The sequence below is a fragment of the Perognathus longimembris genome, chromosome 15 (assembly GCF_023159225.1).
Source record: "Perognathus longimembris pacificus isolate PPM17 chromosome 15, ASM2315922v1, whole genome shotgun sequence".
Classification (NCBI taxonomy): Eukaryota; Metazoa; Chordata; class Mammalia; order Rodentia; family Heteromyidae; genus Perognathus; species Perognathus longimembris.
The window spans coordinates 38,485,124-38,501,878 of NC_063175.1; the positions used below are offsets into that span (position 1 = coordinate 38,485,124).

Genomic DNA, 16,755 nt, shown 5'->3' on the forward strand with positions numbered 1-16,755 from the left:
CAGTCTTCTCTTGCAAATATTGACAACTTATGTAGTTTCCTAACACTGAGTTATTAGCTGACAGGCTCATCCCCTCAACATCTTGGGAAATAAAACCCTCTCTTGAAAAGAGTTTGAAAAGGAAGGAGATGCGCTATGTTGAAAATGAACTATACAGCTTGTGGAGAGGGATAGGAGGGAAAAATTGGGAGAGTGAGAGAAGGGGAGACATTGTCCAAAAAGAAATGTACTCTTTACGTGACTTACGTAACTGTAACCCCTCTGGACATCACCTTTATAATAACCATTTTTTTAATTTTCAAAGAAGGGGGTGCTGGGAATATGGCCTAGTGGCAAGAGTGCTTGCCTCATATACATGAAGCCCTGGGCTCGATTCCTCAGCACCACATATATAGAAAATGGCCAGAAGTGGCGCTGTGGCTCAAGTGGCAGAGTGTTAGCCTTGAGCAAAAAGAAGCCAGGGACAGTGCTCAGGCCCTGAGTCCAAGGCCCAGGACTGGCAAAAATAAATAAAAAGAATAAAGAAAAAAAGAGTCCCTCAGTCTTTAAAAAAATAATTTAAATTAGGGGACGAAGGGAGACAAAACTCACTGGGTACACTGAAACTATAGGGAAGAGCAGGAAGGAAGAAGGAAGTGCCAGTGGCTACATGAAAGGATCCTGCTCCTTCTCCATCGACTTCCCTTTATCCTGTCCTTGAGAATCATCCCAGCAATTCCTCTCTTGGTTTTTCCACATGACTAACCCCCACGGGTCCCGTCTGATCACACCACCAGCAGCCAGGCTGCCTGTCCTCAGTTCTCCCAGCTCACGCAGAACCTAGTGGGGTCTGAAGACCAGGGCTCACCACACACTCACCTACGTTCACCTCCTGCATGCCCAGGGGGCCTCTCACTGGTGACCTGGCCAGGCGTGAGGTTGCTGGGTTCCAGTTGCTACAGCATGGAAGGGTCCATCAGATTCCTCGCCTGCTTGTCGTGTGTCATCCCAATGGGTGAGTTTTATTGTTCAATCTGGCCCAGAAGAGGTAGACTTGGCAACAGCCTTTTCTCCCGCTTCAAGCTGAGTTTGTCCACAGCCTCTGGGCTGGTTGAAGAAGAAAGGCTACACATTTCAGGGCTGTGGTGACAAGAGTCATAGGTTCAAATCTGGGCTTTGTCAGGTTTCCAGATGACTTGAGGCCAGCCCCCCAACTTCCCGGGATTCAGTGGCTCCCAGCGTAAAAGGCCATCTCCTCTTTTTGCATCGCGAGGGGAATAGTGGGCTTTGAATGAGGAAGACAAGCAGTCTCTGGACATACTTTGGGTGATGCTGTCATTCAAGGGTTTCATGTCTTAATGAGCACTGTCTGGAGCATGAGAAGAATAAAATGCGTAGTTGTTTGGGGACAGTGCTGGGGTAAGAATAGAGATGGTTCCCTGTGGGGAATCAGGCCAGGGGATAGAGACCAGCAGTGGGAAGTACTTGCGGCAGGATGAAGTAATAATGTCACTTACCTCAGTGGATTGGAATCCCTAGGACCAGAGCTTCTCACAAGCGTCTCACAGGGACCCTCCACATCAGAATCCCAGGAGAGGGGGCATTTATTAAGATGCAAATTCTGGCTGGGGAATATAGTCCGGGGGAAGAGTGCTTGCCTAGCAGGTGCAAGGCTCTGGATGGTTCAATTCCCAGAAAGAAGAAAGGAAGAAAGAAAATCAATCCATTGGCTTCAGCTTCCCCATGGTATCAGAAGATCAGGCATCAAGGCCCAGATTCTTGGGCGATTCTGATGTCCAATTCAGATGAGAGCAATAAAGGCAACTGGCAAAGGGTTCATAAGCTCCACTCCTCAAACCTAGTCTTTTTGCCAATCCTAGTCCCAGAAGTCTCCCATAGCTGTGCTCCTGGACGCAGCACCTGTGTCACCAGGCCCCGTGCAATCATGGGTCACTTGCTGGCACTGTGGCACTCTGAGCTCCCAGTCAACCTTCCAGGAAACTAGATAGGGAAGAGACTCCGCAGCATGGGACTTCTGTGTCTGCACAGTGCTGACCAAGTCACAGAGCATTGAGAGAAATGATCCTGGGGACTAGGGTTCTGTTTTAGTTCTTTCCTCTCCCTCACAGGGTCAGCTGCTATGAGTCAGTTAAAGACAAAATTTTAAGGAAGCATGAGTAGGCTAGTCACATGTTCAAGAAGCAAAAATCAACTGCATATGCTGAAGCTGTTTCTTTTTTCTTTCCTCCTCCCACTCCTTGCTTTTTCTTCCTTTATTTCCCCCTTCCCTGATTTTGGGGCTAGAACAAAGGACCTTTGTACTTGCTCAGTTTGTTTATCTATACCTACAGCAGGTACTCTTACACTTGACCCACACCTCCAGTCTGGCTTTTTGCTGGCTAACTGGAGTCTCATACTTTTCTGCCTGCGCTGGTATTGAACCACAATCCTCCAGATCTCCGCCACCTGAATAGCTAGTATTTCAGACGTGAGCCACCAACACTCCACTTGTAGCTGTGTTTTGAGATTGCAAGCCAGCTTGGCTGAGGAGGCCCTTTTTTTTTTTTTTATTTGGCCAGTTGTGGGACTTAAACTCAAGGCCTTAACATTGTCCCTGGCTTCTTTCTGCTCAAGTCTAGCACTCTACCACTTGAGCCACAGCGCCACTTCCAGCTTTTTCTGTATACGTGGTGCTGAGGAATTGAATCTAGGGCTTCATGCATGCTAGGCAAGCACTCTACCACTAGGCCACATTTCCAGCCCCAGGGCCCTATTTCTTTACGTACCAGCAACCACTTTACTAGTAAAATCCGTAAGCCCCATGAATCAGGGTGATCCAGAAACTCAATGTCCTGAACCCCTTCTGGGTACTGTTTACCTGTGAGCCTATCCACATGGCTACTCCAGAGGACACAAGGCGGCTTCCTTGGGCAGAAGACCCTGAGGTCAAGGCTCAGTTCAACTGTTCTGCCCTTATGAATAGGCTGCTGGGCTAATGTGGGTCCCAGTCCATGCTCTGTTCGTGTCCAGGACAGCAGAGCCCAGGCAGGCCCTTGGTGAAAGAGAAGTGGGAGAATTTATCCCAGGAATCCCACTTCCCCTGCTCTCCTCCCTCATGCCAGGCCACTTAGGCTCTGCATGCAGAGCTCTCATCTCCCGGGGGGCTCCGGAATCTGCTTTTTGAAAACTGGAGAGCCGGAGAATGTCAGGGAAAGAGATAAACACTGGCCTTGGCGCTCTGACCACTTAGATGACCATGATGGCTGCATATACACTGATGTGAACATCACCATAACTGCTACTTAGGACTCTTTGTGCAAGGCTGTTGACCACAGCTGAGTTACCCTTCACCATCGGCCTGCAAGGAGGGGCATCCTCATTCCATTCCAGGGCCGGTGGGGCAGCCTTGATGGCTTTTCTGGGATGTCACAGTCTGGATGTGGGTGGATGTCCTCTGAGGGCACCCCCAGCCCCTCACTCAGACTACATGCAGGGAAAACAGAGACAAAACTCGGTGCTCAGAGCCATTTCTTTACGAGTTCTTAATTATTGCAGAAAGCCGGGATGGCAGGAGATGTGGCAGCAGTCGCCTACACACCTGGAGTGCTTATTCGGGATGCAGAAAGAGATCAAAGAGGTGCAGGGGTGCTGTGTTAGGACCTAGAGGAAGTGGGAGGGCTTAGTGAGGACTTCTCTGCTCCCAGTGGCTGTTTTGTCAAGGGAGGGGAGAAGGGGAAAGGAGCAAGACCACTCAGCAGAGGCCCACGGATCATGAAGGCACCAATGACATCAGAACACGGAGGAGCGGTGTTGTGGCACTGGGCCCAGGACAGGAGTGGCCTGTGACGGCTCATCTTGATTAGTTTAGGTTACAGGTCATAACCACAGCCACCGCCACAGCTACACACTAAAGAGGAAAGGGTTAAAGGACCAGGAGGCGAAGCCTGAGGGCTGAGGGAGACCAGTCCGGAAAGAGAGCTTACTGTGTGTCAGTCACAGCCAGGTGACCTACATGTGTGGGTTTATTCAATCTCCAACCCTATGAAGAATGGTTATGGTACCCATTTTACAAGAGAGGAGCTTGAGACCTGAGATATTAGGAACTTACCCAAATGATCTTCCTAAACCCAGGCACAGTCCCAGTCCCAGGCACAGATTGAGGGTCTGACAAAAGGCTAAGACTTGAGACAGGTGGGAGAGAATGATGAAAGGAGTGACACTGATCAAGATGCTTTGTACTCATAAACGTGCATATTCAATTGAAACCTCTCTGTACAAATGCTTAAAGGAAAAAGGAAAAAGAAAAAGCCTGATGACCTAGTGCTGATGGCTCACGCCTATAACCCTAGCTACTCAATTAACCAGTAAGAGACCGGAGGTGAAGGTCTGGCTCAAGTAGTAGAATACTAGCTATGAGTGGGAAAACACCAAGCTAGAGTGTGAAATGCTGAGTTCCAGCCCCAGTGTGTGTGCATGCACACACACACGCACACATGTGCACACACACAGAGACCGATGAAAGAATGACCAGAGGTGTGATGGTCATTCTGGAAATCCAGTTGTTCCAAAGCTGATGTGTTCTTCCTTACAGACCCTTCTTATTGACCCTGGGAGACAGTCAAACATGAGGCAGAGTGGTTAAAGACCCAACTGTAGGAGCCATGGATAGCTCCAATCCAAGAGTCATCCCTGCAGTCTTCACAGACAGGCATGGGGTGCCAGAGGCAATGGTAAAGGTCACCAGATGCTCAGGTTTCTGCCAAAGCAAACACCTTTGTTCCCTGGGCAATTCCTGCTGAGAACTTCTTGCTCTCACCTTGAATCCTCTGGGATAGCCTCATCCAAAGGTTCCTGTGTCAGAGGAAAAGGCCAGGCCCCACCTCTTTGAACCCCATTCAGGAGGTAAACAGGAAGCACACATTCCCTCCTAATAGGAGCCAAGACTGGAACCCTTAGTGAAAGAGCCTGTGTGTCCTTCCCTTGTACAGTATAGCCCACCAGGGAGGGAGGGGCCAGGCCTGCCATTTGGAGCCCACTTCAGGGTGTTTCAAACCAGTCCTCGGGCAACTGTGCTGGGGGTTAAGGTAAGAGCATGAACAAAGATGGCAAGTCTACCCAGGGCCTCTACCCTCTACTATGGGTAGGTCAACTGACCTCACCAAGTCCCACTCCCTGCTTTTTTGAACAGCTGACAAATTTTTTATTTTTTAATTTTTGCTGTTTTTGTTGTTGTTGTTGTTTGTTATATTTATCTCTGTGTGTGTTTCAGGCAGGTTCTACCATTTGAGTCACACCCCCTTTGTTATGCTTCATGTGTTTGTGTGTATGTGGCTACTGAAGTTTGAACTTAGGGCCTAACACTCTCGCTTAGATTTTCCATTCAAAGCTGGTGCTCTACAACTTGAAGTACACCTCCACTTGCAGCTCTTTGCTGGTTAACTGGTGATAAGAGTGACATGGATCTGTCTGCAGGGGGGCTGACTCTGAAGCATGATTCTCACATCTCAGCCTTTCGGATTGCAAGGATTACAGGCATGAGCTACTGATACCGGCTGTAGGGTGAATTTTCAATGAGCCCAGGAAGCTTTCCAACCATCTCCCATTCTTCAGAGATCTGTCCTCCTCTCATCATGTCCTACGATCTCTATTTCCCTAAGACATCCACGCCTCATGGTTCTGCTCTGCTCTTCTTTACGTCTGGAATATGATCATGAGATCTTCTCCTTTCTCGAGGCTCAGTAAACACACATCTCCTCTCTTGTGGGCTCTCCAATACCTGCTGGCCCCCTCTCTGCACACCCTCTCCAGCCACTCTCATTCCTTCTGCAATTCAGATCGGGATCAGTTACCAGGGGCCAGGCACTGTGCAGGATAATAGCACACAGAGAGCACAGGCTCATCCCTGACCTCCCATGGCGGTGAGGTGACACATAGTTGAGATGGGCAATGCCCACATTGAAGAAGTAGTTATGCCATCCTAGAGTAGAGGAGAGGAATGCCAGACTCAGGCTTGGGGCTCAGGAAAGGACTCCTGTGGTGGGGACAACTCAGCAGAGAACTGAGGAGAAATAGGAGGAAGCTAGTGAGTGAAAATGGGCCCAGAATCATGTTAGGACAGAGGCAATATTGTTCACGCTCATCATCAGAGTGCCTGGCAGACTGCAGTGTAATTATGTGTTCTCGGAACTGTCTCCCTTTGGAAGCCATGAGCTCCAGCAGGCTGACAGGGCATCCTGTTCATCTTTGTCACCACGGCTCAGATCCCAGCACCTGGCATGGAGTGGGGGAGTGCCCAATCAATGTTTGCTGAACTGGTGAATGCGCAATAGCAAATCATATGTGGGGAACCCGTTCCTAACTCTCTGATGCCTCTAAGCTGCAAGAGACTAGAGGAAGCTGAGGTCACACAGACTGGAAAATGGCAGGGAAACTGAGGCAGAGGCTGACCCTTGAGACTGCAAGGAGTTGCATCTGCTGCTCAAAGTACTGACTGAACCACCCCAGCCTTTCTAAAATTTGGAATGAGGCCTTGTGATTATTAACAACAGAGCAAACCAGCTCTTACCAAGGATAAATGCCAAGTTCTTCACTGGTTTAAAAAAACAACAACAACAACCATAATCCTACTGGTGAAGAACAAAAGAGATTAAGCTTAAAAGTAGTTGTATGGGAAAAAAAGAATTTGTGGTTTTTCTTGATCATAAGCTGGGCATTCATGCACAGTGTAGTTTATTATAGACACAACTGCCAGCCCAGGGCAGCACTGCGCAGCTCAGCCCACTCTGCGGGTACAGAACACGACACGGCAGAGAGAGGACAAGGAGGATGGGGAAGGCAGGTGAGCAACTGGGACTTTGCCACCACAAAAGGGAAGACATAGTGGGTCCAGGTCACCATGATGGGATCCTGGAAGAGCCAGCCGAGGGAGAGGATGTGTGTGCTTCAAATAGTGGGATCGTAGGCGTGATTCCAGCCACAGGAGTGTCCTGAGCTGTAGGATATTTACAGGTGAGTGGGTGGAGGAGATTCCTGCCCAAAGAGTGAGTGGGGCTTAAGAGTCAGAAAAGTACCCTGGGCTTAGTCAGAAAGGCTGGACTTCTCCCACTTTCTGTGATTCTGGGTCTTCATTTTCTAATCTAAAACAGTATTTGCCCTGCCTTTCTTTACTGGGTGTCCTGTTCATCATCTTTGTCACCACACATCCCAGCACCTGCCGTGGAGTGGGTCACATGGCATGGTTTATATGAAAAGCCACGCAAAGGGAAGTACCCAATATTATTCCCTCTAAAGATGCCTTTTGTGCACTGTGCCCTAGAGCACTGGCCAGGCAGGCTTAGCAGCCTGCCCTCACTCCATGAAGAGACACTACCTGTGGCCTGTCCTTCCCTGGCAGCAATAACAATGAGCCTTGTGGCTCCCTGGCCTTGGGGCAGAGCTTAGCTTCCAGCCCTTGCCTCCAGTCTTTAGTAGCTTACAAAGTGAGAGGTGGGGAAATTGAGTTCAGAGGCCCATGCAGATAGCAAGGGGGGTCACCCAGCACTGGCCCCAACCGTGCTGAGAAGTTAGTAAGGAGATAGTCCACTTGGTTTAACCTAGATTCTAAAACAACTCAACACATGAACTTCCATTCCACGTGGTGTCCCTCCTAGGCCTCAAGCTCCCTCTGTAAGTAATAGTGTAATGCCACATAGCAAGGCTCCATGCTTTTCACACACTACCATACAGGCTACAGAATGCGACAGAGTATAAATCCTGGCTTTGATTAACCTTAGCTCTGTGAGCTCAGACAATTATTCAGCTTCTCTCTGCCTTCGTTTATTAACCAGTAACCTAGGATAACTCTTTATCTCTAGGATCACTTGTGAGAACTAAAAGAGACACTACTGGGAATTTGCTCAACACAGAGGTGCACAGTAAGTGTTTGGGGTTTTTATTTGTTTGTTTGTTTGTTTTTAATCATTGTCTTCTTGGGGATCCTGAGACCCTATTGCAATCCTGGCTGCCAGGTGGGGCAAGTTTTGCTTTGTTGTGTGCTGGTACTAAGGATTGAACTCGGGGCTGGGCACTGTCCCTTAGCTTTTCCCACCCAAGGATGGCCTGCTACCACTTGAGCCACTGCTCCACTTCTGGCTTTGTAGTGGTTCACTGGAGATAAGAGTGTCATGGACTTTCCTGCCCAGACTGGCTTCAAACTGAGCTCTTCAGATCTCAGCCTCCTGAGTAGCTAGGGTTATAGGTGGGAGCTACTGGCGCCCAGCAATAGCAAGGGGGGCAGGGGTCGTGGGGGGATGTGGGGATCACTGGACCATAAATAAAGGCCAATTCCCCACCTCCCACCCCGTCGTGGGAATACAGGACCAAGGAGGTCAGACGTGGGTTTCCAGGCCTCCCAAGGGTGCTGCCTGAGGCTGGGGTTTCCAGGGACCCCAGAGACCGCGATGTCTCCGGAATCCTGGCCTAAAAGTCTCACCCGGCCCGCAGGTGCGCCGGCCCAGCGCTGGTCCATGCAGGTGCCGGCGGAGGTGAGCGCCGAGGCGGGCGAGGCTGCGGTGCTGCCCTGCACCTTCACGCACCCGCACCGCCACTACGAGGGGCCGCTGACGGCCATCTGGCGCGCGGGCGAGCCGTACGCGGGCCCGCAGGTGTTCCGCTGCGCGGCGGCGCGCGGCAGCGAGCTCTGCCAGACGGCGCTCAGCCTGCACGGCCGCTTCCGCCTGCTGGGCAACCCGCGCCGCAACGACCTGTCCCTGCGCGTCGAGCGCCTCGCGCTGGCCGACGCCGGCCGCTACTTCTGCCGCATCGAGTTCGCGGGCGACGTCCACGACCGCTACGAGAGCCGCCACGGCGTCCGGCTGCGCGTGATGGGTGAGGCGGGCCGCCGCGGGGCGCCGGACACCGCCGGGGACCTCCGGGGGGCCGCCGGGGGCCAGGCCCGAGGGCGCGGGGCCTGCCTGCTAATGGGAAGGCAGCAAGATCCAGCCCTTCTCTTGATCTCAGCCCCCTGACAAAGAAAACGGGTGTGTGGGGGGGGGGGCGGGAAATCGTGGGCCACCCGCGAATTTGAAATGCAGAATCCTGCGCTGGGCGCCCGTGGCTCCCGCCTGTAATCCCAGCTTGCTTAGGAAGCTGAGATCTGAGGGTCGTGGTTCGAAGCCAGCCCAGGCAGACAAGTCGGTGAGGCTCTGATCTCCAATACACTATTCGGAAAAAGCCGAAAGTGGCGCTGTGGCTCAAGGGGTAGAGGGCTGGCCTTGAGCAAAAGAAGCGGCGGGGGGGGGGGGGGGGGGAGGGCGGGGTGCAGCGCCCAGGCCTGGGATCGGCATACAAAGGAAAAGGAAGGAGAGGGAAGGGGAGAAAGGAATTGGAGGGGGGGAAGAAGGGAAGGAAGGAAGGGAGAGAGGGAGGGAGGGAGGGAGGAAGAAAGGAAAGGAGGGAGGGAGGGAGGGGGGAGGGAGGGAGGAAGGAAGAAAGGGAGGGAGGGAGGGAGGAAAGGAGGGAAGGGAAAGAGGAAAGGAAGGGAGGGAGGAAGGAAGGAAGGAAGGAAGGAATATGGATCGCGGGAAGAGCTGGGATGGAGTGAGAGGAATGGATATTAGCGCAGAGAGAGTGGATGTCCTCCGTGGCTCGTGGATAAAAGGGAGGGGTTGGGGGATAAGAACGAATGGACATTCATCCTAAATATGGCGCCAGCCACGGTGGATTCCAGGACGCCTGCAGGGCCACTCGGTCCCTGGAGACCCGGTCATGTACTGTGACAATGACCACTCTCATGATCACTTGCTGTCGCTTAATCCAAGCACCCCACCAGAATTCATTTGCCAAATCCCAACACCCCCCCACACACACGTCAGAGCACATAGCAACGCCCATTTTCACTTGGGGAAACTGAGGCATGGAGAGGGAGAAGCAATAGCTTGTCCAAGAAGGCCACGCCTGTATTAGTGACCCAGGCAGCCTGGTGTTCTGCAGTCCCAAGGGCCCGGGTCAGGGTGCCCACGGCGCAGCGCCTAGGCCTGGCCGTGACCTGCGGCCCCTTCTGTCCCGCAGCCGCGCCACGGATCGTGAACGTCTCCGTGCTGCCCGGGCCCGCGCACAGCCTCCGCGCGCTCTGCACGGCCGAAGGAGAGCCGCAGCCCGTCCTCGCCTGGTCCGGCCCCGCCCTGGGCAACAGCTCGGCCCCCTCGCAGGCTCAAGGTCATGGCTACCAGGTGACCGCAGAGCTGTCCACGCTGACCCACGACGGCCGCTACACGTGTACCGCGGCTAACAGCCTGGGCCGAGCGGAGGCCAGCGTGTACCTGTTCCGCTTCCGAGGCGCCTCCGGGGCCTGGGCCATGGCGCTGCTGCTCAGCGCGCTGGGCCTCAAGGCGGTGCTGCTGCTCGGCCTTCTGGTGTCTCGAGCCACACGCCAACACCAAGGTGGGTGGATCCCAGGCTTGGGTGGGTTCGCGTGGGGAGAGCCAGGGCTGGCCTTCTAGCACCTGGGCACTGCTTCCTTCTCCCAGCTCAGGAGGTGAGGAGGGCTTATTTTGCATTGAGGAAGCTGAGGCTGGGAGTTCAGTTCCTGGCCCTTTGAGGTGGAGATTTGAGTCCGAGGAGCTCTACAGAGGCTCCCATAAATGAGTGCTCCCTAGGGTGGGGGCCACCAGCTTTGCCAGTGTCATTACTCCATTGCATCCCTGCAAACCTCCTGTGGTGGACTTGTGCCGCACAGTGCTGGAAGTTACAGAAATGTGTAAGACAGGGTTCTAGGCTGGGAGTGGTGGTGTGTGCCTGTAACCACAGCTCCATAGCAGGCCCGGGAGAGGATGAACATCTGAAACCATTCAGACAAAAATGGTTGGGGACAGTGACATAGTGGCTGAGCACCTACCCAGTAAGCAGGAAGCAATGAGTTCAAATCCCCATACCAGCAAAAAAGAAATAAAGACATGGTTCTTTGCTGGAAGGAAGCTGAGTAAGCATATCTTTGCAGTGCACTGTGGGATCACTGTGGGATAGTCTCCCCCAGACCCCAGAAGGGTGGTGGTAGTCATCCTCTGATAAGGCCAGGAAGGAAGGCCTTAAGGAAGAAGTTCAATGAGAGCTAAACCAACACTTGTAAGTACAGTGGAGCCTGGAAAGATAAGAGCAGCCTGTGTCAAAGTGTGGCAGATAAAACTCCAAAGGTCTCTAGAGAGCTGCCACTGACTGCTGTCCCTGAGGAGGAAGCGACATTCACTGTGTGCTCCAGAGATAGAGGGGTCTGCCCAGAGTTCCTCAATCCTCCCAGGTCAATAATAAAATATAGATACTGGGCCTAACTGGCGCCATCTTGGCATCTTGGTGGACTCTCTGAAAACTCCTTGAGGTGAAATTCTACTTCCCCACTCTCACCCCTAGGTCATTACTCCAAAATTCCCAGAAGCAGGGGTGGGGACTTGAACAATAGGTTCCTGGGTCTGCCAGACCTGTACTGTGAACTCAGGAGACGTGGAACTCTTGAGCTCCCTGTGACCCTGTGACCTTCAGCCACTCTGCCTCGTGTCTCCTGATTCCTCAGGTCACCATAGTTCCCCTCTTCAACTCTCCATTTGGAGTTGGTCTTAGTTGTTGAGATTATTTTTCTGCTCTTTCTTTACTATCCTTGTGGCTCTGTTTCCTAACAGTATTTAAGGCATTCCAGGCAGCAAGTTTTGGGGGGACATGTGTCTGCTTGCAGTCGACAGGTTTCTAATAAAGACTCCTCATTGAACCTCTTAAAATGTGGCTTCTCTATATCCCATGATTGAATTCCCATATAACAATAACACCTGCCTCGAGCTCTCCAGGGATGAAATCTGGAACTCGCCACAATTGCCCTGGCTGCTGCCCTCGCTGTGGCCATGCTGGCATTTCTCCCTGAAACTCAGCGAGCATTTTGTGCTTGTGGGTCCTCAGGCAGTTTTTTTCTGTTGGGACTATCCCCTGTCCACCCTTCCTCCCATTTACTCCTGCTCATCTTTCACGTCCACACAGCAGCTCACCTTGTCAGTTACACATCTCCTGAGGACCACTTTGCTAACATGGTGGGGAGGAGCAAGGCAAGGTGGGTAGGTACCATGTATCGGAAGGCTCCATGCAGATTGACATCTCTCTTTCTCTCTCTCTCTTTTTCACACAGAACACTCAGTTACCCAGGACACCCCATCACGGTAAGTGCTCACACTATCTCCCTTACCCCAATATCTATTTCTTTTGTGAAGGGGTGCTGTTTTTTTTTTTTTTGGAACCAGCCATCTGAGGAGGAAGGCTAGGTACTGCCCATAGCTTCCCTTCTCTCAGACAAGCATACCCTTCCCTCCTAACTAGCTCCCATCACTGATACCACACATGCCTAGCCTGGAGTTTATGGTCCTAAAAATTAATGCCTCCAGGATGCTTTATGTTGTAGTCCCCAGAATTCTAGAACCCATCTTTCCACACGGAAGTTACCATGGGCACTCATTTTTCCAGGTGCTTTGCTGACTACTTCTCTTAGAAACTTCCACTTAGAATTTCAAGGGCCTAGCTTAGAGGATGGCTATAGGGACCTCAGGCAAGAAGTCAATGACTCCGGGCACATAGCACCTCCTCTGCCATGTCCACCCACGTGAAGTTCCACATTGAAGAAAGAACCCAGTTCTAGGCCCCAGACCCTCTGTGCCTGATGCTGGGTGGGGTAGCACGACTTTCTTCAGCTGCCTGCTCAAGTATCTTCACCACCTATCACCTGTCCCTTTTCTTTGCTCATATACCTCTGAGCATCAGAAAGTCAAATGTTTAGTCATTTAAGAAATATTTATTCAACATCGACTCTTAACATCCAACTTGAATACTAAGGAGACAAAAAAAATCCCTGGACTCAATTTCCAACGTGGAGAACTTTAGTAAACACATAATAAAATTACCTTACGTTATGAAGTGAGAACCGTGAAGGAAATGGACACAGTGATAAAGCAGAGCCCCTGGGAACAGAGTGGCTCCTGGGCAAGGATTAACGTAGACCAGGATACTCTCTGAGGACATGGTTCTAAGGGTACCTGAACCTGGAAGAGGGCACTGTGGTGCACAGGGTAGGGGTACTCCACTCTGAAGAGCACAGACAAGAAGAAAGGTCCAGGTAGGACCCAGGAGGGAGGCAAGCATGGCCAGAGCACAGACCATGAGGTAGGCAGGTGAGGATGGGCAGTTAGTCTGAGTACAAGGAGAAGTCAGGATGGTTTAAGGTAGATGAATAGGAAGGGCTAGGAGGCCTAGGGAAAAGTATGTGACTGCTCACACAGAGGTGTCATCTTGGGGACAGGTGGGGGGAGGGTTGCCCGAGGACAGAGTGGGCAGCATGTGGACAAGGAGAGAGTCAGTACACACAAACTAACCCTTGGAGTGACTTATTGAGATGATGGAGAAGGGGTTGGGGCTATGGATGAGGAGCACACCCAGCATGGTGGGCATAGAGACTTGAGATGCCCATTGGACATTCTAGGAAGAAGGCTGAGAAGCAGTTGGAACTGGGAGAGATGAGCCTGGAGAGACAGACTTAATAGTTTGGGATGCTGTCAGTTGCAGCACACATTCCTATTTCTGACCTCCTTTCATTCATCTTTAAGAGAGGTTCTGATCCCACTGCTTCCCGTCTTGTGTCCCCTTCATTTGGCCTGCTTTTAGGGTACACTTCGGGAATTCAGGAGCTCCCCCCCCCCCGCTCAACTCTCTTTCATATTGAATGGTCAGCCAACTTTCCTGTCCACAGGCCCCAGGCTCAGGAGTCCAGTTATGAAAATTTGAGTCAGATGAACCCCCGAAGCCAAACAGCTGCCATATATTCTCCTCGACCATCAACATCCATTTGTGCACCGTGAGAAGTGAAGGCTGGTACCGGATGTGGCTGGTATGGCCCTCAGGCTCTTTGGCAACTCCCAGCTGAGCAAGCCCCAAGAGGGACAAGACTGCTCACAGGAATTCATCTGGCCTCTTACTTGAATATGCATCTCAAGCCCCATAATATTGATGCCAGTAAGGTCGACATTCTGAAAATGTATGTGTGCCTATGAGCCTCAGCATGAAACTTCTTGAAAAACTCCCCTTCACCTTCATTGCTTAGAGCCCCATAGTAAAGCAGACAGGAAATTAGTCATAAGGGGTAGAAGTACAGGCTCTGTCCTGGTTTGCCCCCAACTTACCATGTAGATGAGGTCATTTGCTACACCCCTAAGAAGTTCATCCACTATTGAACATGAACAGTAATCCTCCCCTCTGGCTGGCAGGCCATTTCTAGCTGGAAAATGGTAGAGGTATGTACAAGGCCGTGGGCTGTTGGTTGTACAGTTCATGGGTAACTATGGCACCCACAAGAACTTTGTGGAGAACGGTTATTGCAGAGAGTAAGGCTGGAGCTGGGACTGGGAAAACTGGGATCAGAGGAACATCAAATCCAGGAGCTGAGTGGCAAGGAGAGGCCTTGCCCCTGCTTCCTATGATTTCCCTGGTGGCCACCCCATACCCTCTGCCTACCTCTGTGGTACCATGTCGGCTGCTCTGCACTGCCGTGAGCGGGGATCTCCAGGAAAAGGAAACTGAAGACATGTTGTTTTGGAGACCATGTCTCAGGGGCTGAAGGATGGTAGACCTGTGTTCTGGTGAATAAAGCAGCTATGGCTCTGACCTCTATTTACAGCCCACACCCACCCAGGAAGTGCAACGTCCAGAAGCACTGGCAATGTTGAAGTATTTCTGAGGCCGGCCAAGCTACCTTTGAAGGGTGCTGTATTCCTTCTCCACACTTCAGGGTATAGCTTTTAGTTCTCTTAGAGACAGGGAGATGTATGCTTGGGGCCAGGTGAAGGCAAAAGGAAAGGGCCACAGAGTAGAGGACTAGGGCCATGTTGCTTATTTGGGGGGGGGGGGATGCTCAGAAGGTTGAGGACAGTGATTTTCAGGCTCCCCGCTGTAGCAGGACCCTCAACAGTGCAGGTGGGTGATGACAGCTCATGGCTGCCTTGGGATACACACAGAAGCCTGTCCAACTAGGCATTCTCTGAGCTGTTAAGAGGGCACAAGAGTCGGCATGTGTACCTCCTTATAGAAGGATACCTGTAGGCATGTCCAAGCACACCTTTAAAATCACCAAGCACAAAGTTAGAGACCTGAAAGTGGTGTGGTAGAACATCTTTTGGCCTCCTTAAAGCTAGTTTCATAGCCAAGAAAAACTGCGATAGGAATTATTATTGTTTATGTATCTGCTTTGTGCTAAGAATTGAGAGAAATGTTTGGTGGTATAAAACTGAAGAAGTTATCTGGGGGGAAGTTTATTGGAGATAAATGTCTCACAGACTTTCCTATCTCACACTAGCTTCAAACCACACGTTTCAAATCTTAGCCTCCTGAGTGGCTAGGATTTTAGGCATTGGCCACTGGCACCTAGCTAAGGTTTATTTCCAATAACAGATACTGGCAGGGAAACTTTGTGCATTGTTATTCAGGGACCTCCCTATCTCTGATGTTGTGGATGTCTGGATTGGAAGTTAAAAAAGTCCTCTAGAGCGGGGCACCTAATCCAACTCAGGAGGCTGAGATCTGAGGATGGCAGTTTGAAGCCAGTCCAGGCAGGAAAGTCCATGAGACTCTTAATCACAGAAAAATCCAGAAGTGGTGGTGTGGCTCAAGTGGTAGAGCACTAGCCTTGAGCACAAAGAGTCTCAGGGACAGTGCCCAGGCCCTGTGTTCAAGCCCCAGGACCTCCCCGTCTCTCCCAACAAGAAAAAACATCCTCTAGAGGGCTTCCACTGGTGATCATCACTTGATAACCAGACCCAGCCACATTCTCATCTCACTCAAGACATCAGGCAGAGCAGCCCTACATGGTACTTAGAAGGGACAACACAAGAGAGAGCTGGGGACAGTATCTGTGACTCCATGGTAAGACGCTCCAGAAGCTCTCAAGCTAGTGAGCAGCCCAGCAAGTGGAAACCATGTCATGAGAGAAGTGGCTGGGGTGCTGTGGAAGCACATAAAAGTGGACTCCTTGGGAAAGGGTGTTCCGAGACAGTCCACATTGGCCATATAGATGGGGGAGATCAAGGGGAGAATGGAGTGTAGGAGGTAAGAATAAAAGGCATTGCAAGCAAAGGGACAGTCCAAGGAAAGACTAGTTCAGACACATGTGTTGTTCACACAGCTGGGGGTTGCTGGAACATGAGAACAGAAGCAGGGGGGCTAGCCAGGGCCACAGGGTGATTTTTAGGCAAGCTGAAGTTTGGCACTCCCTCTCTGGAGTGGCTGACATACATCACATCTTGTGCAGAAGCCCAGGGGCCTGGGCTAACAAGTTGATGGTCCTTGCTGTGGCATTTGCACTGGGTAGCAGGGCTCCTTGGGAGTGGGAATAAGCTGTTTCAGACAGTGACTAGCTATGAGAAGCACGTCGAAGGGCAGCTGGCAGTTCCTTCAACACTGCACACGGAGCAGCATCCTGCCTGGCCTCACAGAAAGCAGGGCCTCAGAGAACACACCAGCCTCTCTGGAGACTCAGATGGAGCCAGACTAGAGACAAGTAACAGGCACTGAGCACTGTGGGAGAGAATACCCAGCTCTCCACCCGGAGGCAGGGAGTCAGGAAGAGAAGTGACCCAGACGACTATGTGCTTTTAAGACCAGACTTTCCTAATGTGTTTGTAGGCTACAGGTCTTACACTTCCTGGAACACAAGTCTGGTCCTGAATGCTTTCCAACTCTTAAACCATCTAGAAAAGGAAACCAAGCCCAGACAAGGAGAAGAAG

The 16,755-nt window shown here is 51.4% G+C and overlaps 1 protein-coding gene across 2 annotated transcripts; it reads left to right on the top strand.

Annotated features, from left to right (window-relative positions):
• The first annotated feature begins 942 nt into the window (after positions 1–942).
• Siglec15 (sialic acid binding Ig like lectin 15) lies at positions 943–15,218 on the top strand. Of its 2 annotated transcripts, none has more exons than XM_048363465.1 (6): positions 943–994; positions 7,833–7,892; positions 8,461–8,844; positions 10,027–10,398; positions 12,122–12,152; positions 13,730–15,218. In XM_048363465.1, exons 1-6 carry the CDS (start codon positions 943–945, stop codon positions 13,836–13,838), a joined length of 1,008 nt encoding a protein of 335 aa, XP_048219422.1. In that variant the 3' UTR covers positions 13,839–15,218. The 2 variants fall into 2 exon arrangements, with proteins under 2 accessions (XP_048219422.1, XP_048219421.1); XM_048363464.1 differs by having other exon boundaries at positions 8,461–8,841; positions 10,021–10,398.
• Positions 15,219–16,755: the final 1,537 nt, after the last annotated feature.

Excerpts from the sequence above, each read along its gene's own strand:
- Siglec15 (XM_048363464.1), top strand. The coding sequence starts at position 943 with ATGGAAGGGTCCATCAGATTCCTCGCCTGCTTGTCGTGTGTCATCCCA. Across the intron at positions 7,893-8,460 it reads GCTCAACACAGAGGTGCACA|GTGCGCCGGCCCAGCGCTGG; the intron begins GTAAGTGTTTGG and ends CCCGGCCCGCAG. Across the intron at positions 8,842-10,020 it reads CGGCGTCCGGCTGCGCGTGA|CCGCAGCCGCGCCACGGATC; the intron begins TGGGTGAGGCGG and ends GCCCCTTCTGTC.